The sequence below is a fragment of the Anabrus simplex genome, chromosome 3, assembly GCF_040414725.1.
Source record: "Anabrus simplex isolate iqAnaSimp1 chromosome 3, ASM4041472v1, whole genome shotgun sequence".
Taxonomy (NCBI): Eukaryota; Metazoa; Arthropoda; class Insecta; order Orthoptera; family Tettigoniidae; genus Anabrus; species Anabrus simplex.
In genome coordinates this window covers 196,812,614-196,837,534 of record NC_090267.1, presented here as the reverse complement: position 1 = coordinate 196,837,534, position 24,921 = coordinate 196,812,614, and the positions used below count along the sequence as shown (strand labels likewise).

Below are 24,921 nucleotides of genomic sequence, written 5' to 3'. Positions count from 1 at the left end.
CGCGTCGTGAAGAGGATGAAGACGACACATACACCCAGCGCCCGTGCCTGTGAAATTAACCGATGATGGTTAAAATTCCCGACCCTGCCGGGAATCGAACCCGGAACCCTTGTGACCAAAGGTCAGCACGCTAGCCATTTGGACATCGAGCCGGACTCTGCACTCTGTAAAATCGCATGTAGAACTTGTAGGCCTATTAGCTGCTACCCAGCGCCTCAGCGTTGATATGAGGCTGGGCCTGACATATGACCGTCGTGGTCAAACGTGTAGCTAATGCGTCTGTAGCGTCTGTGTTTCACGTAGTAGGGCGCGATTTAGAATCCCATTCCCTCCTTTAATAATTTTATTACCGTTTTATGCTATATGTTTATTACTATAATCATAATTATGAAGACTAAAAGCATGAATACAAGAAAGTTCTGAAAATTAAACGAGTAGTGTAACATAATTAGTAAAAGTCACAAGGGTTCACTTTAGGCGCTTCCCGCCGTTAAACTGATTTGAACGCAACGCACAGCCTTGAGGCCAGCAATTACAGCTCGGGATCCTGCGTGCTGTCGATAGTAGTGTAGCGGCGGGAAGCGCTCAGAGTTATACCTTTCGAACTATAATTACACTCAATCACAAAGGAATTCATACACGGTTTACAGAAAATAAATTTCATTACAAGTACCGTAACATAAGTGCAATGCGCTTACACAGTAATTCAGACAATATTTTACAGAGAACAATTTATCTTTGCAGAGAGTGAAATGCATGAATTTCTGCTTCCCCCATCCGGAGGCTGCCAAAAGGACAAAGCTTACATTAAGTACAATAATGACAACGCAATTACACAGTAATTCACACAACTTCAATCATTCCAGTACCTTAACACCACGTCACACTAACTTAACATCACCATCATAAAGGAATCTATACAAAAATTATCAAGATTTTGAAATCTCTTCTTGAAACATTCAACGATTTTTGGAAAATGCTTTCAGAATGCTGCAGGTAAAGCGTTCCAGCTGTCACTTCTCCGACTTACAAACGAATAATTACTTCAGTTTTCCGTGATTACTTTTCGTGATTAATAGGCTCTGCCTATGTAATACGACGGTTGCAGTCGACTGCTCAGTGAAGAAACGCACAGGTAGCCTGCACGGTGCCAAATTAAAATGCCAGCACACAGTAGCTGAGGCTATAAGATTTCTTATCATCGTAAATCGCATCCGAATGCTTGTTAAAAAAGAAACTAGAAAGTGATTTCATGTAATTTTGAAATCGAATGATTGTCTTCCTCTCAAACTGAAACGTTACTTTCACTGTTTCCGACGAGATGTACTCCAATTAGCATTCATTGTAACGATAGACCTTCATATTTCACACCCTGGTTTGAGTATGTAGCTTTAATAGGCAGAAATCAAGACAGGAATAGTGACAGCGAAACATTTCTTCAAATAAAGAAACATTTGTTACTAAATAAATACATCATTTTGGAGACAAGAAAATTGTTCTTCTGGACTTTTGTGAAGTGTACTGACATACGAATGTGAAACCTGTACTGTAGGAAAACTGGATGAAGCAAGACTGGAAGCCGCGCAAATGTGGTTCTGGAGAAGAATGATCTGAACACTCTGTAGGGATAGAAAGTCTAAAGACCTCGTTTCAAAATATACCAAAGGAAGAGATGTCTACTGATCATGATAAAAGTGTTTTGCATCCTTACGCATGCACAGTCTATTATCTGGGACTTCGACAATTCATGAGTGTCGTTACATATTTTTCGTAATATAATTGTACCTCTCCCTCCGGACTTCATTCGACTTAAGCACATTGTCTTTACTTTACAATGTAATGTTTACATAATAGGTTCCCACAAAAGTAAATCTAATACAATCCGAATAAAACAAGTTTTATAGTAAATACTAGCAAATGCATCCGTGCTTCGCAGCGGTATTCTACATTGTATACGGATTTCTCCGTAAATTACTGTAAAGGCAGTGAGTAAGACTATATTAAATTGCATCTACAAACTGACTTCAACATCAGACGATACGTTCAGTGTTCTACATGGTTGGTCCTATGACATTTTCTCGTATCTCTGATATTTATGGGTTAGATTCAGTTAGTCATTGAATGAGGTGAAATTTGGTACAGTTTTCACATGCTACTTTATTTTTTTTATACTCACGAGACCCTGGAATCAAAAAATTTGCTAACATATGACCACTGGTCATGTCAATGTGCCTGCCCAATGTCATGATTCATCTTTCCTATAAGTGTGCCAAACACTAACATACACGTGTAAAAAGTATAAAATTAATTTGAACTCGAGAAATGCAGTACTATTTAATGAATAAGGGATAGAGATACGACAAAATGTCATAGGCCCAAAGTTGTAGATCTCTCCGAATTGAAACGCGATCTTTTCTGATACGACTTACGGTTTAACCACCAATTATTCCGAAAGGAAGTTCTGCACCATCGTTAAAATTGCATCCATATTCCGATATTTTCCGGGGCCAAAAGTTATACATTTGCATAGCCTAGAAGTTGTATTTCTTCAAAGAAAAGATTGTCCAGGTTTCTGGTTTAGCACTCACATACATACGGAGTCATTAAGGAAGAAAATAATACAGTTAAGAAAGTTGAAATTAATAGAAAACAGGATTATAACTGAGGACAGTGGGATGAGTACAAATATGTACATTCCAAGCGAATGTATTGGAAAATCAAATGCCCCTCAATAAATTATGATGGTATGAGTTATGGATATAAGAAAGCAGTAACAGAGGAGAAATTTATTCGCAGGGATTCTTAGGTAAACAGATAGGAAGATGACTAATGGTGTTATTACTTAAGCTATTCGAGGACGGTTATAACCTCCAGCGATATTCCGCCAATATCCCGCAGAATGTCCGATTGACACCTCTCTTGCTTTCTACTCAAGGAACAACAATGAATTTACAGCAATTATGACTAAAATGGCAATACGTTACTTCCCTGATGGCATGCAGTCAGAGACGTTGCCATGGTAACCTGTAGGTTCGTTGTCGGTCTGTCGGTCACTCAATGCAGAGCATGATACCCGCAGAAAACAGTAAATTTCCCCGTCATTTCAAGAGTCAGGTAAATGTTGAACATAAAAAGGTTGTTTATAATGAAGAGGCGTTTCATATAAAGTTCACGGAGTTTAGAGAAAATCAATAGTATAAGAGAAAATTGAGGAAAACCGTTCTGGTTTTCCTATAAACCCCCCGTCTGTTCAAAGATTTTAAAACGATATGCGTAACAAAACCATCGCCGGGATGAGTATACACTAAGTATGACGTTTGGTCGAGATCTAACCAGCCGTTTCGCCGTGATGGTGGAACAAACAGACAAACGGATAAACAAACACGAAAAATAAAAACCACCGATTCCGTCTTGAGTTGACCTAATACGGATAAATATCTGAAAAATTGGCAAAACAAATGAAATAACAGACAGCGGACCCCCTACAACTTTATTTATATAGATGAGCATGGAGAAATTTATTCACAGGGATTCTTAGGTAAACAGATAGGAAGATGACTAACGGTGTTAGTACTTAAGCTATTCGAGGACGGTTATAACCTCCAACGATATTCCGCCAATATCCCGCAGTTACTGCTTTGAAACTGTACAACATATCTACAAACAGACTTCAACATCAGACGCCTCGTTCAGTGTTCTACATGGCTGGTCCCATGACATCATCTCGTATTTCCTATATTTATGGTATGATTGAGTTAGAGTCATTGAATGGGGTTAAATTTTGTACAGTTTTTACATACTACTTTATATTTCTGATACTCATGTGACAGCTAGAATCATAAAATTTGGCTATCACATGGCCACTGGTCATGTCAATGTGCGTACCGAATTTCATGATTCTATCTTTCCCATAAGTGTGCCAAATGATAACATATACTTGTAAAAGTACAAAATTAACTTGAAATCGAGAAATACAGCTTATTTAACGTATAAGGGATATAAATACGACAAAAGGTCATAGTACCAAAGTTGTAGATGTCTTCAAAATGAAACGCGATTGTGCTTTCTGATTTGTGATACGACTTACCGATTAGCCACCAATTATCCCGAAACGAACGTCTGCACCGTCGTTAAAATTGCATCCATAATTCGATATTTTCCGCGGCTAAATGTTATACATACCTGGAACGATATTCCGCCAATATCCCGCAGAATGGCCGATTGACGCCTCTCTTGCCTTCTACCCAAGGAACAACCACGAATTTAAAGGCATGGTGAGGAAAATGGCAATACTTTACTTCACTGCTGGCATACAGTCAGAGACGTTGCCATGGTAACTTGTAGGTTCGTTGTCGGTTTGTCGGTCACTCAATGCAGAGCATGACACCCGCAGTAAATAATAAACTTCTCCGTCATTTGAAGAGTAAGTTATGAACGTAACGAAAGTTGTTTATAATGAAGATGCGTTTCACGTACGGTTCACGGAGTTTACAGAAAATCAATAGTATAAGAGAAAATGGAGGAAAACCGTTCTGGTTTTCCTATAAACCCCCGTCTATTCAAAGATTTTAAAATGATATGCATATCGAAACCTTCCTCGGGATGAGTATAAACTAAATATGTAGTTTGGTTGAGATCTATCCAGCCGTTTTGCCGTGATGGTGGAACAGACAAACAGACAAACAGACACGAAAAATAAAAACTACCGATTCGGTATTGGATAAATATCTGAAAAATTGGCAAAACAAACGAAATTACAGACAGCGGACTCCCTACAACTTTATTTATATAGATTACTGTATACACAGTGAGTAATATTATATTAAATTGCATGTCTCTTAGCGCTATCAGAGAAACAAAACTGGGAGGACTCCATACGGTGTTTCCGATGTAAGGTGCAATTTGGGAAGTATTGATGATAATGACAGGGCACATTCATAATAGAGTTCGGGAGTTTCTACTATAACGACAGTCTCACATGCCAACTGCCATTCACAATAGGAATGGAGAATTTCATTACGTAGACAAGCCTCTTTTCCTAATGACGTCCACAATCAAGTTGGAGAGATTTGATTGTAATCGATAAATGCATCTATATCTAACGTATAACGAATCGAGCTACTACAGTAAGTCATAGGACTAAAGTTGAATATCTCCCAGGATTGAGTGGCGGATGTGTAATCTGTTTTGTGATATAACTTACCATTTAGCAAGCAGTTACCCTGAAAGAAAGGTCTGCACCGTCATTAAAATTGCCTCCATATTTCGATATTTTCCGGGGCCAAGAGTTACACATTTGAACAGCTTGAACTTTTTCCTCAAAGGAAATTAGCACTCGCATACATACGGAGGAATTAAGGAAGAAATTAATACAATTAAGAAACTTGGAATTAATAGAAAATGGGATTATAACTGAGGACAGCCTGATAGGACAAATATGTAAATACCAAGTTGATGTATTGAAAAATCAAATGCCCCTTGCTAAATTGTGATAATATCAATTACGGATATAAGAAGGCGGTAACAGAGTAGAAATTAAGACGCAGGGATTCTCGGGTAAACAGATAAGAAGAAGAGTAAAGAGGCAGGGGCAAGAAATTAAATCAGTAAACGGAAGAAGAGAAATACAGTAAAAACTAAAGCAAATAGGCTACCAGAAAATGCATTATTCTGTGAAATAATGGGATACACTCCGCGCTACTGTTGAATTATGAACAGCCTCCTTTAGTGCTATTCGAAGACGATTGTAACCCCCAACGGTATTCCGCATATATCCCGCAGAATGGCAGCTTGACGCCTTTCTCGCCTTCTACCTAAGGAACAACCACAAGTTTACAGGAATAATGACCAAAATAGCATTACGATACTTCTCTGCTGGCAACCAGCCAGATACGTTGCCATAGTAACCGGTAGGTTCGTTGCCGGTCACTCAATGCAGAGCATGAAATCCGTAGAAAATAGTAAATTTCTCCGTAATTTTTAACAGAAAGCGAAATTATGTACATAACGAAAGTTGTTTAAATTGAAGAGAAATTCCACATATGGTCTTCGGATTTTACAGAAAACCAATAGTATGTGAGAAAATTGAAAAATCCTGTTGTGGTTTACGTATAAACTCCCAGTCTGTTGAGTGATTTTTAAATTATATGCACATCTAAACCTCATCCTGGTTGAGCACACTCTAAGTATCAAGTATGGTCGAGATCTAACCAGCCGTTTCGCCGTGATAGTGAAACAGCCGGACAGACAAACATACACGAAAGCTTAAAACCACTGATACGGTCTTGAGTTGACCTAAAACGGATAAATATTTAAAATATTTAAAAAATTGTCAAGATAAACGAAATTACAATTTTATTTATATCTATATATATAAAATAACTTGTCCTGACTGACCGACTGACTGACTGACTGACTGACTGATTCATCATCGCCGAGCCAAAACTACTGGACATAAAGAAATGAAATTTTGGGGATATGTTCATATGAAGATGTAGGTGCTCGCTAAGAGAGGATTTTCGGATATTCCGTCGCTAAGGGGGTGAAAAGGGGGATGAAATTTTAAAATGAGTGTATCTATATCTCAAAACGTTAAAAGTTTACAGATGTAAAAATTGGTATTTAGAATCTCCTTTAAAACGAAAGGAACATGTATTCCTTTGTTTTCTGTAAATCTCAATAGGAGGGGTGTAAAAGGGTGAATAATGGGTTGAATGCCTCTAATGAGGATACATATATCTCAGAAACGGAAGATATTACAGCACTGAAAATTTGTGTATGGGATCTCCTTTAACAATAAAGAAACACGTAATTTTTTGTTTTTGGAAAATCCAATTAATGGTGGTTAAACAGGAGTGACAAATTAGGGTGAATATTTTGAAGACTATTTCTACAGAATATCTGAGAAACGTAAAATGTTAGAGATGGGTATTTGAAATCTCCTGTAAATGTAAAGAAACATAGGTGATTTGTTTTGGAAACTCCACTTAAGGGGAACTATTAAGGGATGAAATTTTAAAATGAGAATTTCTACAGTATATCTCAAAAAACTGAACATGTTACAAAAATGAAAAATGATATTTTTATCTCTATTAAAAATAAAGAAACGTGTATTTTTAGTTTTCTGAAATACCACAAGGTTTAAGGGCGGGGGGTGGAAAGTGACTGAAAATGGTGTTGAATTCTTTTAATTAGGCTACTGGTATCTCAACAATGAAGATGTTACAGACGTGAAATTTGATATTTGGAATCTGCTTTAAAAGTAAAGAAACACGTATTCTCCGAAAATCCAATGAAGGAGGGTGGGGGTGAAAGAACTGAAAAATTAATTGACTTAATTGTATGAGAATACTTACATCTAAAAAAAATTAAAGTTGATACAGACGTGAAAATTGGTATTTGGATCTCCTTTAAAAACAAAGAAAAACGCGTTTTGGGGGAATACCATCTTGGGGGGCGGGAGTGAAAAGGAAAAGGAATTGAATTCCTTTCATGAGGACACATAAATCAAAAACTGAAGAAGTTTGAGTCGTGATAATTGGTATTTAGAAGATCCTTCACTATTAAAGAAACAAGTATGTTTTGCCGGAAAATTCACTTGGGGGGGGGGGAGGAGTGTGAAAGGAAGTGAAAAAAGTTAATTATTTTTATAGTGATAGTGATATAGTGAACATTGGTGTTTGGAATCTCCTTTAAATGTAAAGAAATATGCCTTCTTTTAATTTTTTGTGTGGGGGTGAGGGGTTAAGTAAACTTGACGGCGGTGGGGTGTAAAAGAAGGTGAGACCAATTGATTTTACTGGTCATAATGTACTTATAAGGGGCCTCCATTGCTCAGGCGGCAGCGCGCCGGCCTCTCACAGCTGGGTTCCGTGGTTCAAATTCCGGTCACTACATGTGACATTCGTGCTGGACAAAACGGAGGCGGGACAGGTTTTTGTCCGGATACTCCAGTTTTCCCTGTCATTCTTTCATTCCAGCAACACTGTCCAATATTTCATTTCATTTGCCATTCATCGATCATTGCCCGAGAGGAGTGCTTCGGCAGCCGGCATAATTCCTATTGTCGCCGCAAGATGGGGTCTTATTCATTCCATTCCTGGCCCTGTCGAATGACTGGAAACAGGCTGTAGATTTTCGACGTACTTATTCTGATCATAAACCGATCATTTTTAATCTTTCCTGTGTTCGTTTTCAACAGCCACCTTTTCCTTCGGAGAACGTTCTTAGATTACAGTAGACTCTCCTGGCATATAAATAAAAATTTAAACACATTTGAAATAAACGATAGGAATGAGATTGACCGTCAAGTTGTTCACCTTTATAATAAGGTCAATAATGCACGGAAGTATGTCATTCGTATCGCCAGAAATCCCGCACACTTGCCTAGGTGCGACTATGGTGCTGGTCACATTGTCAACAATGACAATGGGAGCAGATGTAATTTACTGCCAAGTAGCGGTCTTGCATCCTGCTGTAAGGTCCAGAACATCTAATAATAATAATAATAATAATAATAATAATAATAATAATAATAATAATAATAATAATAATAATAATAATAATAATAATAATAGTAGTAGTAGTAATAATAAATAATAATGATAATAATAATAGTATTCTGGACCATCGTCAAATTGTGCGGACCGCGCTGGAAACGGGTCCTGGCCTGGTAATGACTACGAATACAGCCCGGCCGCGGGTTCAGTACCGCCAAGGCACCCAAGACGACACCATGCCGGATTTCCTTCAGGATTTGATCCATACTAAAAATGCTTATAGGAAAAGATGGCAAAAATTTAGGACCCAACTGACCGCGTAGAATACCTGGACCTAGCCCGGGAAGTACGAAATCGATTGCTGGAAAGAAAGATTGAAAAATGTGAGGAACTTTGCCGTAATCTCTCAGAAAACGAGTCAGATCACGAATTTTGGAGGATTATATATAAAACGTTAAGCATTCAATTATAAATTTCAGTATAATACCGTAGCGAAGCATGGGTATCTTGCTAGTAGATTAATATTTTAACATAAATTCGTGTCCTCGCTCCGCTCCGTGGGTTTCAAGCTGTTAATAGGCACACTTCCACTGCAGATGGGATGCATGTACCATTTCAACCACTTACCAGCCCTCCTATCATTCTTAAATCTCTGGCAGTATCGTGAATCAAACCCAGGTCTTCGAGGACGGCAGCAAATAGTGCTAACCGTTACTCTACCAAGGAGGACAGTAAATCATAATAATAATATGAAGAAGACGAAGAAGAATCCATCAACCTCCACCATCATTTCCACAAATATTTGGAGGAATTTATTTTCTATGTCCATACGTCTTGCAATACAAGGCTCTCATATTTATTTACCCTTACATGTGGTTGAACTTGGCTGGTTCTGTAGCCTCGTTGTTGTGTTATAAAGGTCAGGACGTAACCTACTATATCACTCACTCCGGTATTTGTGTTACAGTACGGAATGTTTGTACTGCGCATGTTCTTCTTTCTCCGCATGTAGTTCTGTTAGTCGGAGGTAAGCTATTAATAACAAGTTCTTAGGTTTTGGGCAACATTATTAAGTTTTCTAGTGGTAGTTAAGTCTTTCTTTCCAAGAAGAGAACCTATGTACATGTTTTGACTTTTGCTGGCATCGGTAATCATTTTCACATAGTGAAAGTAAACTCGTATCCTCATCCCGAGGTGGTGCAGCTTTTCCAGACACACCCCCAATGGAGGTGAGCTGCATATACCATTTCAACCACACACCAGCCCTCCTGCCAATCTTAAATTTCTGGCTGTACCGGGAATCGAACCCGGGTCCCCGAGGACGGCAGCTAATAACACTAACCTTTACGCTACGGAGGCGTACATTTTCAGGAAGTGAAAATACACGACGCACCCCACCTATAGATTATTCCGTGTTAAAAAAAACAGTATTGCCCTTATGACAATAGGGTTATCATATCGAACGGCTCTGCTGACCAGCATCACGGGAAAACAGTGGCATGTATATTGCTGAAACTCAGTACGTAAGTTCAAAATAAAAGAATGAGTCTGTGCTGTAATTTTTTAAGAAAATTAAGGTACAGTCTTTGTGGGCGGAGGGGGGATCTCATTTATTTTTCTACAGCAACATGGGTAACTGGCCGCGGTTCAAATCCAGACCAATGCATGTGGGATTTTGGAAATGAAAATTCAGGTCCCTGTAGTTGAGTCCAGGTAAAACTGGATTTTCCGTAGCCATGATCACGATATCAGCAGTCGCGTAACACAACAGGCTTGCTTGGACTGTCAGCTTACTCTAAATAAAATATACAAGAATGACGTAATTTTCATCACTTTAAGGCTGTCGGACTGAGTGGCTCAGACGGTTGAGGCGCTGGCCTTCTGACCTCAACTTGACACCTTCGATCCTGGCTCAGTCCGGTGGTATTTGAAGGAGCTCAAATACGGCAGCCTCGTGTTGGTGGATTTACTGGCACGTAAAAGTACTCCTGCGGAACAAAATTCCGGCATTTCGGCATCTCCGGAAATCGGCAAAAGTAGTTAGTGGTACGTAAAATTAAAAACATTATTAACAATTCAAGGACATATTCCTTGTTGAATTCTACAGCATGTAGTAGCTCGGTACAGACTGAAACAGTTCAGAGATTGACAAGCCTGAAGTAGGGAAATTTAGATGAAGATTTCTCTATAGAAAATGTTAGAACAGTGCAATAATAACCACACGACACATGGAAATTATCTCTTCTGTGTAAGGAAATGAACAACGGTCTACAAAATTGCAACTTTAAAACAAGCTGTTATGAATTTCTGAAGACTTGATCATTTTCTCAGCAAGCGGGAATTTCTTTCGGTTCTATACAAAGAGCTACGAAGTTACGTGAGTTATATCTCTATAAGTTGACGTGGTTTGGCAATGAAACCAGGTGATCCTTATTTTGTGAATGGATTTTGAATCAAGTGCTTGACGGATAAATTAGTTATCTCATTCCCTTTTTAAAATTAGGTTGGGTTTACTAAATATGGATATGTTAATTTACGAATCTGCTTACAGTGGAGTATTGAAGAACCTATTCTACACCAGGATGAGCCCTTGGAGTGGGTGGGTAGGGGGATTATCAGCCTTGTAGTTAACTCACTAATTATTTAACCATAGAGTTATCAATCACCAAAAATATAAGGCAGTAATATTCATTATCCCTAGAGAGCATTAAAATAAAGTTTACAATACATATTCATAAATTTTTGACGAACTGAAGAATAACATCCTCCATTAAATCCGGTGCTACTACCAACTTCCGTACAGCGCCGGCGCCCGTGAGCGAAGACTTTTGGCCAATGCAGTTTTCCAAACCACTTGGTCATTAGAAGAAGAAAAAGAAATTGAATGTCCAAAGATAAAAAAAATTACAAACTACTCGGTAGTCCATGAAGATTATTAAGTTACAGGTAGATGGACTGCAAATACTGGAGTGCCACTTGGCAGTGTGACGGCATCCTTACAGTAATCAGCTCTTCAGTTGGCCTTACGAGCTTGAGTGAACACTGATTCATCCTCAGTTTAGGACGATCCTGGATTAGTATCATGGCTTCCAGGCAAGAGGCAGGCACGCTAAAGGTAACCTGCCTTCAAAACTGTAAAAGAAAATCTCGCAGACAATCTCTCAAGTTTTAATCGAGTAAAGTCTCCAGTTCGGTACTGGGAGAACCACTCCACTAATGCACTACACCCATACCAAAGAATCCTAAATGGGTTCTAAATGTATGATATTCAGTTTGATTTTCATAAATGATCATGTTTCTGTTTCAGGATGCGATTTTCTTCTCATCTTTGTTTCCACAACGAACTAGACCAGGACTTTGTCTTAATTGCCGTAAGTACTTATTTGCCATGACTACATATTAATGTTTAATTTTAAAAGTAATAGAACTTACATGTTTAAAACGCACAGTTGAATGACTCCTGGCTGAATGATCGGAGTTGCATCCTTTGGATCAGAGGGAACCGGGTTCGATTTCAGGCCGTGTTGGGGATTTAAACCACGTCCAGTTAACTCCTTTGGCTTTTGTGTGTAGGTTTGACCCTAAGAGCTCTGCACGGCTTCCTTTTTCTCTCTACGATTCTTTCTTATTGCCGTCATTTTCCTTATCTTCGACGTAGAAATTGCCCTCCTACTCCTTGTTATCACCATTATAAAATTATCGCATATCATTTGATGAACAATAATTAGCATGTTATTTCTGTTAATCCTGTTGCTATTGATATAGTATGATTATTATTCTTATATATTTATATCCACTGTTGAGCAAGATAACCTATGTATTTAGTATATATGTACATTTGACCTCCAATCAAAAAGATCAATTCAAAATTCGTCTCAGTACACACCGCTCCAAAAACTCACTCAATACCCCACGCTAACAACCTCCACAGAAACACACAATCGTAAATACAGGTGGTGTATCATAAGTAATGTAGATTTTTCAAATATACTTTATTTACAAATTATTTATTTATTAAACACATCTCACTTAGTCCTCAAAAGTAAAGACCATTTGATTCAATGGTGTTCAGCCACCTGTCAGCCAGTTCAATGACGGTATCAGTCTTGATGCAATGGATTGGCAGATACCGGCTTCGACATCTTCGATGTTCTGGAAGTTCTTTTCCAGACGAAAATGAACCACGGATATGAATGAACAAATGGTAATCAGAAGGTGCAAAGTCGGGACTATACGCTGAATGTAACAACAGTTCTATTCAAGCCAGTTCAGGATTATTTTTTTGGTACTTCGAGCTGTGTGTGGTCTTGCGTTGTCCTGCTGCAACAGTACTCTCTTGCGATTTATCAATGCTGGGTATCATTCTATCAAAATAACGTGAACACATTCAAGTTGTTCAGAATAAAACTATTGATAGCTTGTCCATTTTAGAATGAATTTAAAGTTCATAATTTCACCAACTGCACAACATTGTTTTTCTTTCAAATCTGCTTCGTTTAACATTAGCTTTAGCTAGCTGTCCAGGGTCAAGCCACTGTTTCACGATATCAGTATTACGGAAGAACTCATTTATCATCACATTCTCTTAATAAACCTACCGTCGTTAGGGTTACCGAGAAGCTGGCGGCAAATGTCGATTCAACACTGAGCTTGTTAGCCGTGAAACACAACTCAAATTAAAGACCGTTTGATTCAATGGCACTGAGCGATCTTTCAGCCAGTGCAATGATTCCATGACGGCACAAGTCTTCATTTTTTGAGCTTTACAGATCAACAGCTTTTATGTGACATTTTTAAGGGTTTTGTTGTGACAGTGCATAGAGGATTTGATAGACCAAGTTCTTCAGGCAATCTTATTGTCCTAGGAAATGGATTTTAATGCAAAGGTCTGCGGGTATTCTCATTATACCGAGCAGATCTTCTGAGACGTAGCAGATCTTAAATATACATATTCTCATCGTTGGTTATCAACTTATTGACTACTCCTTCACTTTCTACTTCAGTTATTTTCCAGGCCACTGCAGCAGTTTTATAGTTTTGTTGCCAGTTGTGAATCAGGAATTCATGAATTTCGGTTGCCCCATTTTGTACTATTTCTACTATCAGCAAAAATCCGTTGTCTTGGAAACTTAAACTGCATCTATAGGAATCTTTTGTATACATTTATTCAGAGAATAAACACTTCCTCTATAAGGACTAAGTATACTAAGTACATTTATTAGACCTTCCAAAGCTTTGAGGACCACGTTTTTCGTCAACGTCTCTGGTAGTTTGAATCTTCAGCGGAATTCTTCGAAGAACTTAGGAATTGTTCCTCTTGCACCGATAATGAGGCCTCTAACCTAACCAATTTTTATTGCAAATCTTAAAATCGCAATAATAGGAAAAAATTACAATCATTAATGGGATAGATGCTAGTGGTGATCATTGTTTCAAGATGAAGTATAACTGGTCACGCCCCTCTATTAATACTAATGAGGAAGAAAATGGAAGATGTATGACTCTTAGAAAAATGAGGGCATTAGTAAAAGAAGGACAAGGGCCATGATGGACGTGAAAATGACAGACTCTCTAGGCATCAATAATCTAAAACCGTTGGGTTCGGGAAAGAAAAGGCGTTGACCAAGGCATAGGATAGATGAAAGTGAGAAATCTGGCACAAATGAATGGATGCAAAACAAAGAGTCAGCTAAAGGCCCCATGGTCACCACCCAATCTTTCAAGTTAAGAACCCTTGTGGTTTCTTTTAGTCACATCATACGAGAGGCAGGGAATACCGTAGACGTTATTCTACCACTCCCACCCACAGAGGGGAAATATGTATGGGACGGCTTAATACATCCCACGTCATGGGGTTGGCGTCAGGAAGGGCATCTGACCGCGAAAGAAGGACAAGTTCATTTGCTATTTGCTTTACGTCGCATCGACACAGATAGGTCTTATGGCTACGATGGGACAGGAAAGGCCTAGGAATTGGAAGAAAGCGGCCGTGGCCTTAATTAAGGTACAGCCCCGGCATTTGCCTGGTGTGAAAATGGGAAACCACCGAAAACCATCTTCAGGGCTGCCGACAGTGGGGTTCGAACCCACTATCTCGGGAATACTGGATACTGGCGCACTTAAGCGACTGCAGCTATCGAGCTCGGTAGTTCTTTTCTAGCCGTTCTCCAATTATATGGGGTCTGCACTAATGTACATTAAGTTTAGTGTTACACCAATCCTACGTGGAGGGATGTATTCATTGACCCATGTTTCTGTGATTATTGATAGTGTGATGCACATCAAGACGATCACAAACACCCAGCCCCAGAGCTATAGGAAATAGCCAAACACGGCTAAAATCCCTGGCCTGACCGGGAGTCAAAGCCGGGGCCCTCTGAACCGAGGGTCACTGCGCTGACCATTCAGCCAAATAGCCGGACCACTTTCAAATAAAGTAAAACCGTTATTTAACATCGTTCAGAGGATAACATTTGTTTAAAAATTTTAACTAGCTGACAGGCTGGCCCCGCGGTCTAGGGGTGGGGAGCCTGCCTCTTACCCGGAGTTCCCGGGTTCGATTCCCAGACAGATGAGGGATATTTACATCTGACTGCTGGTTCGAGGCCCAATCAGCTTACAAGGAGCTATCTGTTGGTGAGATGGCGGCCCCTGTCTAGAAACACAAGAATAACGACGGAGAGAATCCGTTACACTGACCACGCGTCACCACGTAATCAGCAGGCCTTAAGGCTGAGCAGCGATCACTTACTAAGCCAAGACCAGGGCGCAATGGGGTTCGGTTTTGTTTGGTTTGGATTGGTTTTAAATAGGTTGTATGAAATCCGGCTGCTTGACTGAATGGCCAGAATTGAGGTTTTTAATTCTGTGTTATCCTGTGTTATATTTACGACCTGGTCAGTTATTTCAATAGCGTCTGGTTAATTCCTCTGCCCCGCGGAATAGGAGTTTGTCCCAACGCACTCCCCCTTCATATACTCGCAACACATTATTTATTTATTTATTTATTTATTTATTTATTTATTTATTTATTTATTTATTTATTTATTTATTTATTTATTTATTTATTTATTTATTTATTTATTTATTTATTTATTTATTTATTTATTTATTTATTTATTTATTTATTTGCAAGTTGCTTCATGCCGCACTGACACAGGTAGATCTTATATCGATGATGGGATAGAATAGGGTTAGGAGTGGGAAGGAAGCAACCGTGGTCGTAATTAAGGTACAGGTCCAGTATTTGCCTGGTGTGAAAAAAAAAACACGGAAGACCATCTTCTTAACGGCTGAGAGTGGGATTCAAACCCAATATCTCCAAAATGCAAGTTGACAGCCACGTAATCAAACCACGTACCACTCGCTTGATACACACCACACTACCAACTACCACAGAAACATTGAATACATCCCTCCCAATAGCTTCAGGGAGAACATCCGGCCGTAAAACAGGGCCAAGTCCAAATGTGCCTCACAATTCGCACCCGTGACTCCACTAGGATGTGCGAAAAGCGAAAGAAGAAAGAACAGCGCTAGTGGTAAAAGTAGTTAAAACAAGTATATACAAATTTTGATAGGGCCGATTTTAATATTTTAACTGTCCATTCCGGCTGCATAGAAAACAAGATTTTTAGTGACTTAATATCCTTTACTTAGTCGTAGCTCAGCTCCACCCATTCGTCAGCAGCTTTCATACTATCACAGCCACAAGTGAGACGGAGACCTCGCTGGTAGCTATATTTTTCTCTTTCCTTTGTCAAGAGATAGATACAAAAAAAAAAAAAAAGAAAGAAAACCGCAGCCATTAAAATATAGCAACAGGTTGTAACCGTCCAGGCTTCTCCAGCCCTACTAATTTAATATCATTTTACGCGATATCATTTGATATCAAGTTTATCCGCCATTGGCAATTATTCGTAATAACATATTTATTCAACGTCAATCATTTGTAATCAAGGCCTTTTGCAATCATATTGTATATATGATAACATCGTTTATTATTTAAATTATTATATTATGTAGGATAGGAATTCATTATGTTGTAAATACGGTCAATATGTTGAGACATAGTTGTTTTCATTTCATCTTATATTTGTGTATACGGAAAGTTATTCTTGAAGCTGGGATTTTGCGTGACTCATGGGTTTAGCGAAGGCAGTAAACAGCGACCCGCGCGCGAGGCTTGCAAGCTGGTCAGAGTACATCATCGCCACGCCTACTGGACTCGACAAGAAAGAAGAGAAGGGGAGATGATAATGCGATCTACGAATCAGATGTTTCGTTATATAGAGATCTGAAATTAAGCTGTTACCAAGAGTGGGGGAGCATGGTGATATTATCAAGTGCGGAGCGAGATACTTACGGATACTCCATCACTACTACTTCTACTGTGAACATCTACTTTGAACGACGTGATTTGATTTTTGAAACAGTGTGTGGTCGCTCCGCGACATAGTTATTTTTGTACAATGTGTTGTCGTTTCGATACAGTACTTAGGTGCGTTAATGTTATCGGATCTGCGTGAGACGAAACAAGCTTATGGCTTGTGTTATTTTCAGTAAATATTCTGGACGAAGAACTATGTTTAGTTCGAGTCAATGGAATTTTGGTATAAGTCTGTACTGTATAAATAGTGTAGCTCAGTTGGATTGAGGTTTCTACTAATATGGAAAAATTTATATTTCTGAATTTTCTCCTCATACGATCAACGCTGGTCAGTTTTTACAAGTATAGGGCCAATGTCTAATTTAAAGACTAGGCAAGTAGGGAGTGCTAGTCCAGATAGCCCGTACCATATCAGAGAAGGAAGGAAGGATGTCCATGGAGCAAAGTCTACATCGAGAAGAAGAGAACGAGTAACCACGGAAACCAGATGACTTCAACGAAAGCTGCAATTGGTGAGCTTCATTTAGATAAAGCAAGCAATAGTAAATTCAGTAGAGTAAATTATAAATTCCTCCACGCTTTAAGGAACTTTTCCGATTCATCTCATTTTTTTTGTATAATAAATTCATTTGTATTTTATATTGCGTTAATTTTCTTTCTTAAGCGATACTTAATGGTTAATTATTTAAAATCCTACCCCTGTGATTTAAGTATAAGTTTCTGTGCTAGTAAATATAAATTTTGGTTTACAGTTTTGTTTAAAACTGTAACCCTGGCGCCCAAACATCACATAGAGAAATGGGGAACCATGGAAAGTTAATTGTTCCTATTTGCGTGGCAATTTGCGGGCAAGCCACAAATAGTTTATTTGATATTCATGTGTCCCAAGATAATAACTTTCATCTCCCCAAGTGTTAGGATGAGGGGTTGAACAGTTACAAGTTGGTGGTGTTTAAACAACGTTTCCGAATAAAATCAATATGGGCTAAAGGTATGCTTCGTAATAGATAAAGTTCTGATTCATATTACTTTATTTCGTTGTAAACACCGTGAAAATATAATCATTCATTGAAAAATACAATCGGAACGTGAGTTGAATACTTATTGTGGAAGTTACCATGATGAAAAATGTCGCGTCGTTGGTTTCAACAGTCACGCTATCTGCATTTGTTCAGAGATGAATGTATGTTTAAGAAAAACATCTTCAAGGAGAGTTGTCTTCCTAATCGATCTGTCTTCAAAATCCATGACAAGTCGCTACATTATCAACGGTGATTCCGTTATTAATCGTACTAGAAGTGGAGAAGTGAAGGGCTGGTTATCAAATATTAGGTAAATGAAACATTAGATTCCGTCGTACCGTAACCCATGGGAAAGACCCATCTCAACAGTAAATTATATGTAATATCCATGTACTGTTCCAGAGTGTGGAAGATCTGGCGCACGCTTCAAGCGTCTCGTGGGAGGCACAGAAGTTCCCAACGGCTTCTATCCCTGGCTGGCTTCTGTGTACGTGAATAACGATACGTATTCCGGAGCACTGATCAGCAATATGCACGTGATCACTGCAGCATCAGCTACCAGAGGGTAAGTACACTCAATACATTATAGAAGCGGATTGAACTGAGAGTGAACTAGGAACGTTGTTGCAATGGAACTAAGAGGGAAAGAGTCTAGATGGAAAGAAAAATTTGGAAATGGAAGAGTCAGAAATATGGCTACACGTCTGATTGCATCATACCAGAGGCGTAACCAATGTGATACGGGTTCGCCTGCAGGAAAGAAAGTTGGCCTCCTCAAGGAAATTGTATAAAACTTGCCAATAACGAATAACTCATATAAATGTAACTACAGCAGATCTGTGTTGCCAGATACTTCGAGTAGAAATTCTCCTCACATTGCAACGTAGTGTTCAGCAAAGAATGCGTATAATTTAATTTTGAGCTTCCTTAACATTATTCATTCGTTTTTATTACTTAATACAAATGCACTGATTGACGTAGCAGGAAATGCTTTGACTAGATTACTATATTTTTGACGTCGGTTGTAGTTAATTTTTGCTACACGATAAGTTGACGTTACATGCTGTACATTTAAACTTGTAATCATTTCCGGCACCGGACACTCGTTTCAACTAGCCCTAAAACATTTCATCACAAACCCATCCTTCTTCAAACATCTTCTTTCTCCCTCATCGGTTCCCGCACTTCTGAAGATAACTAACCCATCACCTTTTGTTTTTAGAAGTACCTTTACCTTAATTCGCGATCAAAGTAAGGAAAAACTGCACCCTTTTTGAACTGGTTCTATGAAGAATAAACACCACAATCACAAATACCGTGCTCTCTACAGTCACGCCGAACTCGCAAAACGTATTCATGTGACATGTAATAATAGCCACGTGCAATAATTACGGTGCATAAGAGCGGAATGTTTAGGGACGAACCACTCTGTCGTGCAAACGTATTGGTTTGAATAAAAACTGGACTCGTCAAAATTACTAAAATACAGTAGGTTGAAGTTTCACCATCATATTAACAGGCCACTTCACTTTAAATAAACATGTGAATAAATTATTTATATATATATTGAACAATTTAAGGTCCTCCGTAGAATACCTACCTTCCTTACCCATTAGCAAATCAGCACGGGAACTTTCTCTTGGGTCGTCTATGGTTTCTTCGTCACTTACTTACGCAAGAGGCGGGTTTCAGTAATTTAGAATATTTTATACAATAAGAAGACTCCAGTTAAACGAAATGGATATTTTATTCATTATTGACGATGAAGTCGAAGAAAATGTGACATTTTTATCATCTCTAAGCAATGAACTCAGTCTTGGCTTTGGAGACTTTAATTCAACTGCCTGAGGGACGTCCTTACTAGAAACCACTGTCTTAATTTAAGAATGAAATAAAGAAAGTCTGGAGATCCCTAAGATCGGTTTCTATGTGAGACTGCATGTACCACCATAATTATTCGTGATAATTCGTAACATGGGCTCTGGACTCTTGGTATAATTAAGGCAGTCCAATCGGTATGTGCTACACAGTGGTGTGGTTGTACGGCTACACCCTTAATTGAATCGATCTGACCTGCGGCTATGTCATGCACCAACATCTAACTTTGTGATGTACATTAAAGTCATTGTGGATGATGACCGCAAGGGAAATGATGCTATAATGGCAAATGGCACTAATCTAAGTCACTGAAGTTGATGACTCCATGACCATCCAAAGTTCTTTTTGCTATTTGCTTTATGTCACACCAACACAGATAGGTCTTACGGCGACGATGGGACAGAAAAGGCTTAGGAGTGGGAAGGAAGCGGCCGTGGCCTTAATTAAGGTACAGCCACAACATTTGCCTGGTGTGAAAACGGGAAACCACAGAAAACCATTTTCAGGGCTGCCGACAGTGGGGTTCGAACTCACTATCTCCCGAATGCAAGCTTACAGCTGCGCGACCCTAACCGCACGGCCAACTCGCCCGGTCATCCAAACTTCTAAGCTGAAGTCTGAACACAGTTAAGTTACAGTAGTTGATAACCGAGGTTTCCAAATTAATAAATCCCCAACACATCTGATGCTCAACAAATCAAAATAAAAAATAATAACAACAACAAACGCTCAAGACATGTGTGGCAGTAAAGTCCCTTGCCATCGGACATGTCCCCTCAATCGTTACGTTAATAAGTTGAGATTCGCAGCAAATAAAAATAAGATTTCCAGAATACATTTTCAGGTTAGTCACTTGGTTTTAAGCTCATACTTAAAATGCGATTTCACTGAATATAATAAGTAACAAATGAAGTTATCTCATAATCCTAATTAACAACAAATTTTATCTCTCCCGGACAAATGGTATCTTTAAACTCCCTAAATATTTAGTTACAGTTTTCGTTGTTACTCGGACCTGTTTATCAGAAATATTCCTTTGACGAATATCTTGATCTAATATTGTTTTATGCTCAAAGGTTTCTTTACGGCAGCTAAAAACGGGATACATTGTCATAATTACCAGTACTATTTATTTATTTCATGACGTCACTCAACAAGCTTACATTTTATCACTAATAATTATTAAGAAACTAGCTTGGTTAACCCTAACCTTACATCCTATAATCTGCATAAATTTACACACAAAGCTAAATTAAACAACCCATGTCAAATCGCTTATAACGCCTACGGTTATCACTTGGACTAATTCCGGCACCTACTTCGATATGATTTCAGGTCGATGAGACAGAAGCGTCGCAACGCACCTCACCTAACTCTAGGGTGGATGGACCACTGCGCCCCATGTGCTCCACAAGAATGACCTCGCATCACAAGAACCTACATTTGTGCCTTGGAAACCAACAATAACACAACACAATAATCCCTCACGAACTCTATCGGTTTACATCTATCGTGAAGTTCAAATAAAATAATCGCAAATCTTCGTATAACCTTGAATAACATCAGACAACATCACTACCAATTCTCAAATTTTGACATCCCTGAGAATGGTTATTTCCAACATAACATACCATCGTCTCATTTCCGTCGCTTCGATAATGAATTCAAGTTTCTATTAAAACGAGTCTCTCCTAAAAATAAGGAAATCTAACTTCAAACATTTTACAACAAATGACAAATCTCAGTTACAGTTTCTTTCTAACAATAAACGGGCTAGACCGACTAACAGCTGGCTTAAATAACGGGAACGCGACCCTCCCTCGATATCTCTAAACAAAACATACATGTTGTCTTGACCCGCATCAAATAAAAACCTCGCTTCGCTGGCAATTCAATAAAATATATAATTCTTGACCCACATAGATTATGCGAAGAGATTTAAGTTAAAACGCCACTTGAAATATTTCTATCCATCACGGTCCTACGGTTTCATGTGAAATCCTAATTATGGACTGAACCTATTCCCATATAATTAAATTACACATAATAAATCTTCGGGTCTACACTGAAAATCCAGGCATCAACACTACCGGATTTCAACAATCTGATCCACATTCCTTCCCATTTTCGAAAGACATGAAACACTTGCTATCACAAATTCTCTACACGACAATAATATGGAATATCTCTCTTAGGTGACCTACAATGCTGTTACATAAAACACTCAGTGACAAGCTAACATCTATCCTCGTATATCTGAGATTGACAACACAGTATTTCCAAACCGAAATTCACAACTTGATTTACAATTTTTTACCGTTATTTTCCTCTCATCAATTCTACACAGAATTTAACAGACTTCGGAATAGCAAATCTCCTGTAACAACTCATCGGTCTCGCCTCGTAATCCTACGTCGTCTCCCATCATAATATGCCCACAAACTTCTCTCATTCTTCATCTAGCCATCTCGACAGATAGTGGCTTTACAAATATGTTATTCTTTTTTGTTCAATTTTAACATTATTATGTATTACTTTTTAAAATCTACACAATTATTATATTCATATACGACGACCGATCCGCACACGCACTTAAGTTAAATAAATAATACACTGACTGACAGAGCAAATGCAACACCAAGAAGGAGTGGTCAGAACTTTATGCCAATTGCAGGGTAGACTGACGTCACTGAGGTATGCTCATGATGTGAAATGCGCCGCTGTGCTGCGCACGTAGCGAACGATAAATGGGAAACGGCGTTGGCGAATGACCCACTTCGTACCGTGATTTCTCAGCCGACAGTCATTGTAGAACGTGTTGTCGTGTGCCACAGAACACGTGTATAGCTAAGAATGCCAGGCCGCCGTCAACGGAGGCATTTCCAGCAGACAGACGACTTTACGAGGGGTATGGTGATCGGGCTGAGAAGGGCAGGTTGGTCGCTTCGTCAAATCGCAGCCGATACCCATAGGGATGTGTCCACGGTGCAGCGCCTGTGGCGAAGATGGTTGGCGCAGGGACATGTGGCACGTGCGAGGGGTCCAGGCGCAGCCCGAGTGACGTCAGCACGCGAGGATCGGCGCATCCGCCGCCAAGCGGTGGCAGCCCCGCACGCCACGTCAACCGCCATTCTTCAGCATGTGCAAGACACCCTGGCTGTTCCAATATCGACCAGAACAATTTCCCGTCGATTGGTTGAAGGAGGCCTGCACTCCCGGTGTCCGCTCAGAAGACTACCATTGACTCCACAGCAGAGACGTGTACGTCTGGCATGGTGCCGGGCTAGAGCGACTTGGATGAGGGAATGGCGGAACGTCATGTTCTCCGATGAGTCACGCTTCTGTTCTGTCAGTGATAGTCATCGCAGACGAGTGTGGCGTCGGCGTGGAGAAAGGTCAAATCCGGCAGTAACTGTGGAGCGCCCTACCGCTAGACAACGCGGCATCATGGTTTGGGGCGCTATTGCGCATGATTCCACGTCACCTCTAGTGCGTATTCAAGACACGTTAAATGCCCACCGCTACGTGCAGCATGTGCTGCGGCCGGTGGCACTCCCGTACCTTCAGGGGCTGCCCAATGCACTGTTTCAGTAGGATAATGCCCGCCCACACACTGCTCGCATCTCCCAACAGGCTCTACGAGGTGTACAGATGCATCCGTGGCCAGCGTACTCTCCGGATCTCTCACCAATCGAACACGTGTGGGATCTCATTGGACGCCGTTTGCAAACTCTGCCCCAGCCTCGTACGGACGACCAACTGTGGCAAATGGTTGACAGAGAATGGAGAACCATCCCTCAGGACACCATCCGCACTCTTATTGACTCTGTACCTTGACGTGTTTCTGCGTGCATCGCCGCTCGCGGTGGTCCTACATCCTACTGAGTCGATGCCGTGCGCATTGTGTAACCTGCATATCGGTTTGAAATAAACATCAATTATTCATCCGTGCCGTCTCTGTTTTTTCCCCAACTTTCATCCCTTTCGAACCACTCCTTCTTGGTGTTGCATTTGCTCTGTCAGTCAGTGTATTAGCTAATTTCAACTTTTCCAACTTTCTTAGCGCCTTCTCTGAAGTAATTTTAACATTATTCAAAGTGTACCTAAAAAGAATATCACCCTCACAGACATTACACATTGGTGTGAGTTGTTATCTTGACAAAATTTTACATCACTGAACACAACGGTGTGCCTTCCGCACCAGCTGACACTCCACCATTATCGCGCTCTCGCTCAAACTGGTAAACCACGGATTACGCTTACATGAATTTCATCTTTACACCGAACAGAATTTTATGATAAATTAATGTCTTAACTTTGGCAAACCACAAATATAGAAAATAAACGTACGGAAATGATACTTTGCTCTAGACATTATATTCGTTTTACAACCATCAAATATACTACTATACAACACTTCACACGCTAGTTTCGTGAGTTTCCCCTATTATCCAAGAAACATGAAAAATGACCATTTGTCAAGTTACTGTGACATTTTCACGAAATAAAATGGTGACCAAAACGCGTCACAGATACACAAAAAATGGTGACACCATGAAATAAATAAAAGCACTTTAAAACAGAGGTAATTTACATACCTGTAATCCTACCTCGTCTCCCATCATAATAGGCCGACCAACCTCTCTCATTCTTTATCTAGCCATTTGACAGATAGTGGCTTTACAATTATGTTATTCATTTTTTGTTCAATTTTAACATTATTCACCTGAAAATAATGACATAAACAAAAATGTCCTTCACAAATTATCTTCCTCGCAAACCGAACACGTTCTTCCAATGACCGATCCGCACACGCACTTAAGTTAAATAAATAATATTAGCTAATTTCAACTTTTCCAACTTCTCTGAAGTAATTTTAACATTATTCAAAGTGTACCTAAAAAGAATATCATCCTCACAGATATTACACATTGGTGTGAGTTGTTATCTTGAAGCTGATGTGGCTCAACAATGTCGTCGTATATGAATATAATAATTGTGTAGATTTTAAAAAGTAATACATAATAAATAAAAAATATAAGGCGGATAAATTTTGATTCAACGGAAGAGAACTAAATTGGTTCACTGGAGAGAGATAGTTTTCTTTTTATCTTCTTTAACACTTTAAAATCTA

The 24,921-nt window shown here is 39.3% G+C and overlaps 1 protein-coding gene across 2 annotated transcripts in view; it reads left to right on the top strand.

Annotated features, from left to right (window-relative positions):
- Positions 1–24,921, top strand: part of LOC136867157 (proclotting enzyme) — a 110,611-nt gene that overhangs the window by 40,238 nt on the left and 45,452 nt on the right. For both annotated transcript variants that reach the window (XM_068227039.1, XM_067144271.2), the window contains exons 3-4: positions 11,806–11,869; positions 18,312–18,474. In XM_068227039.1, coding sequence (XP_068083140.1) covers positions 11,806–11,869; positions 18,312–18,474 — 227 coding nt within the window. The remainder of the gene's footprint in view (positions 1–11,805; positions 11,870–18,311; positions 18,475–24,921) is intronic.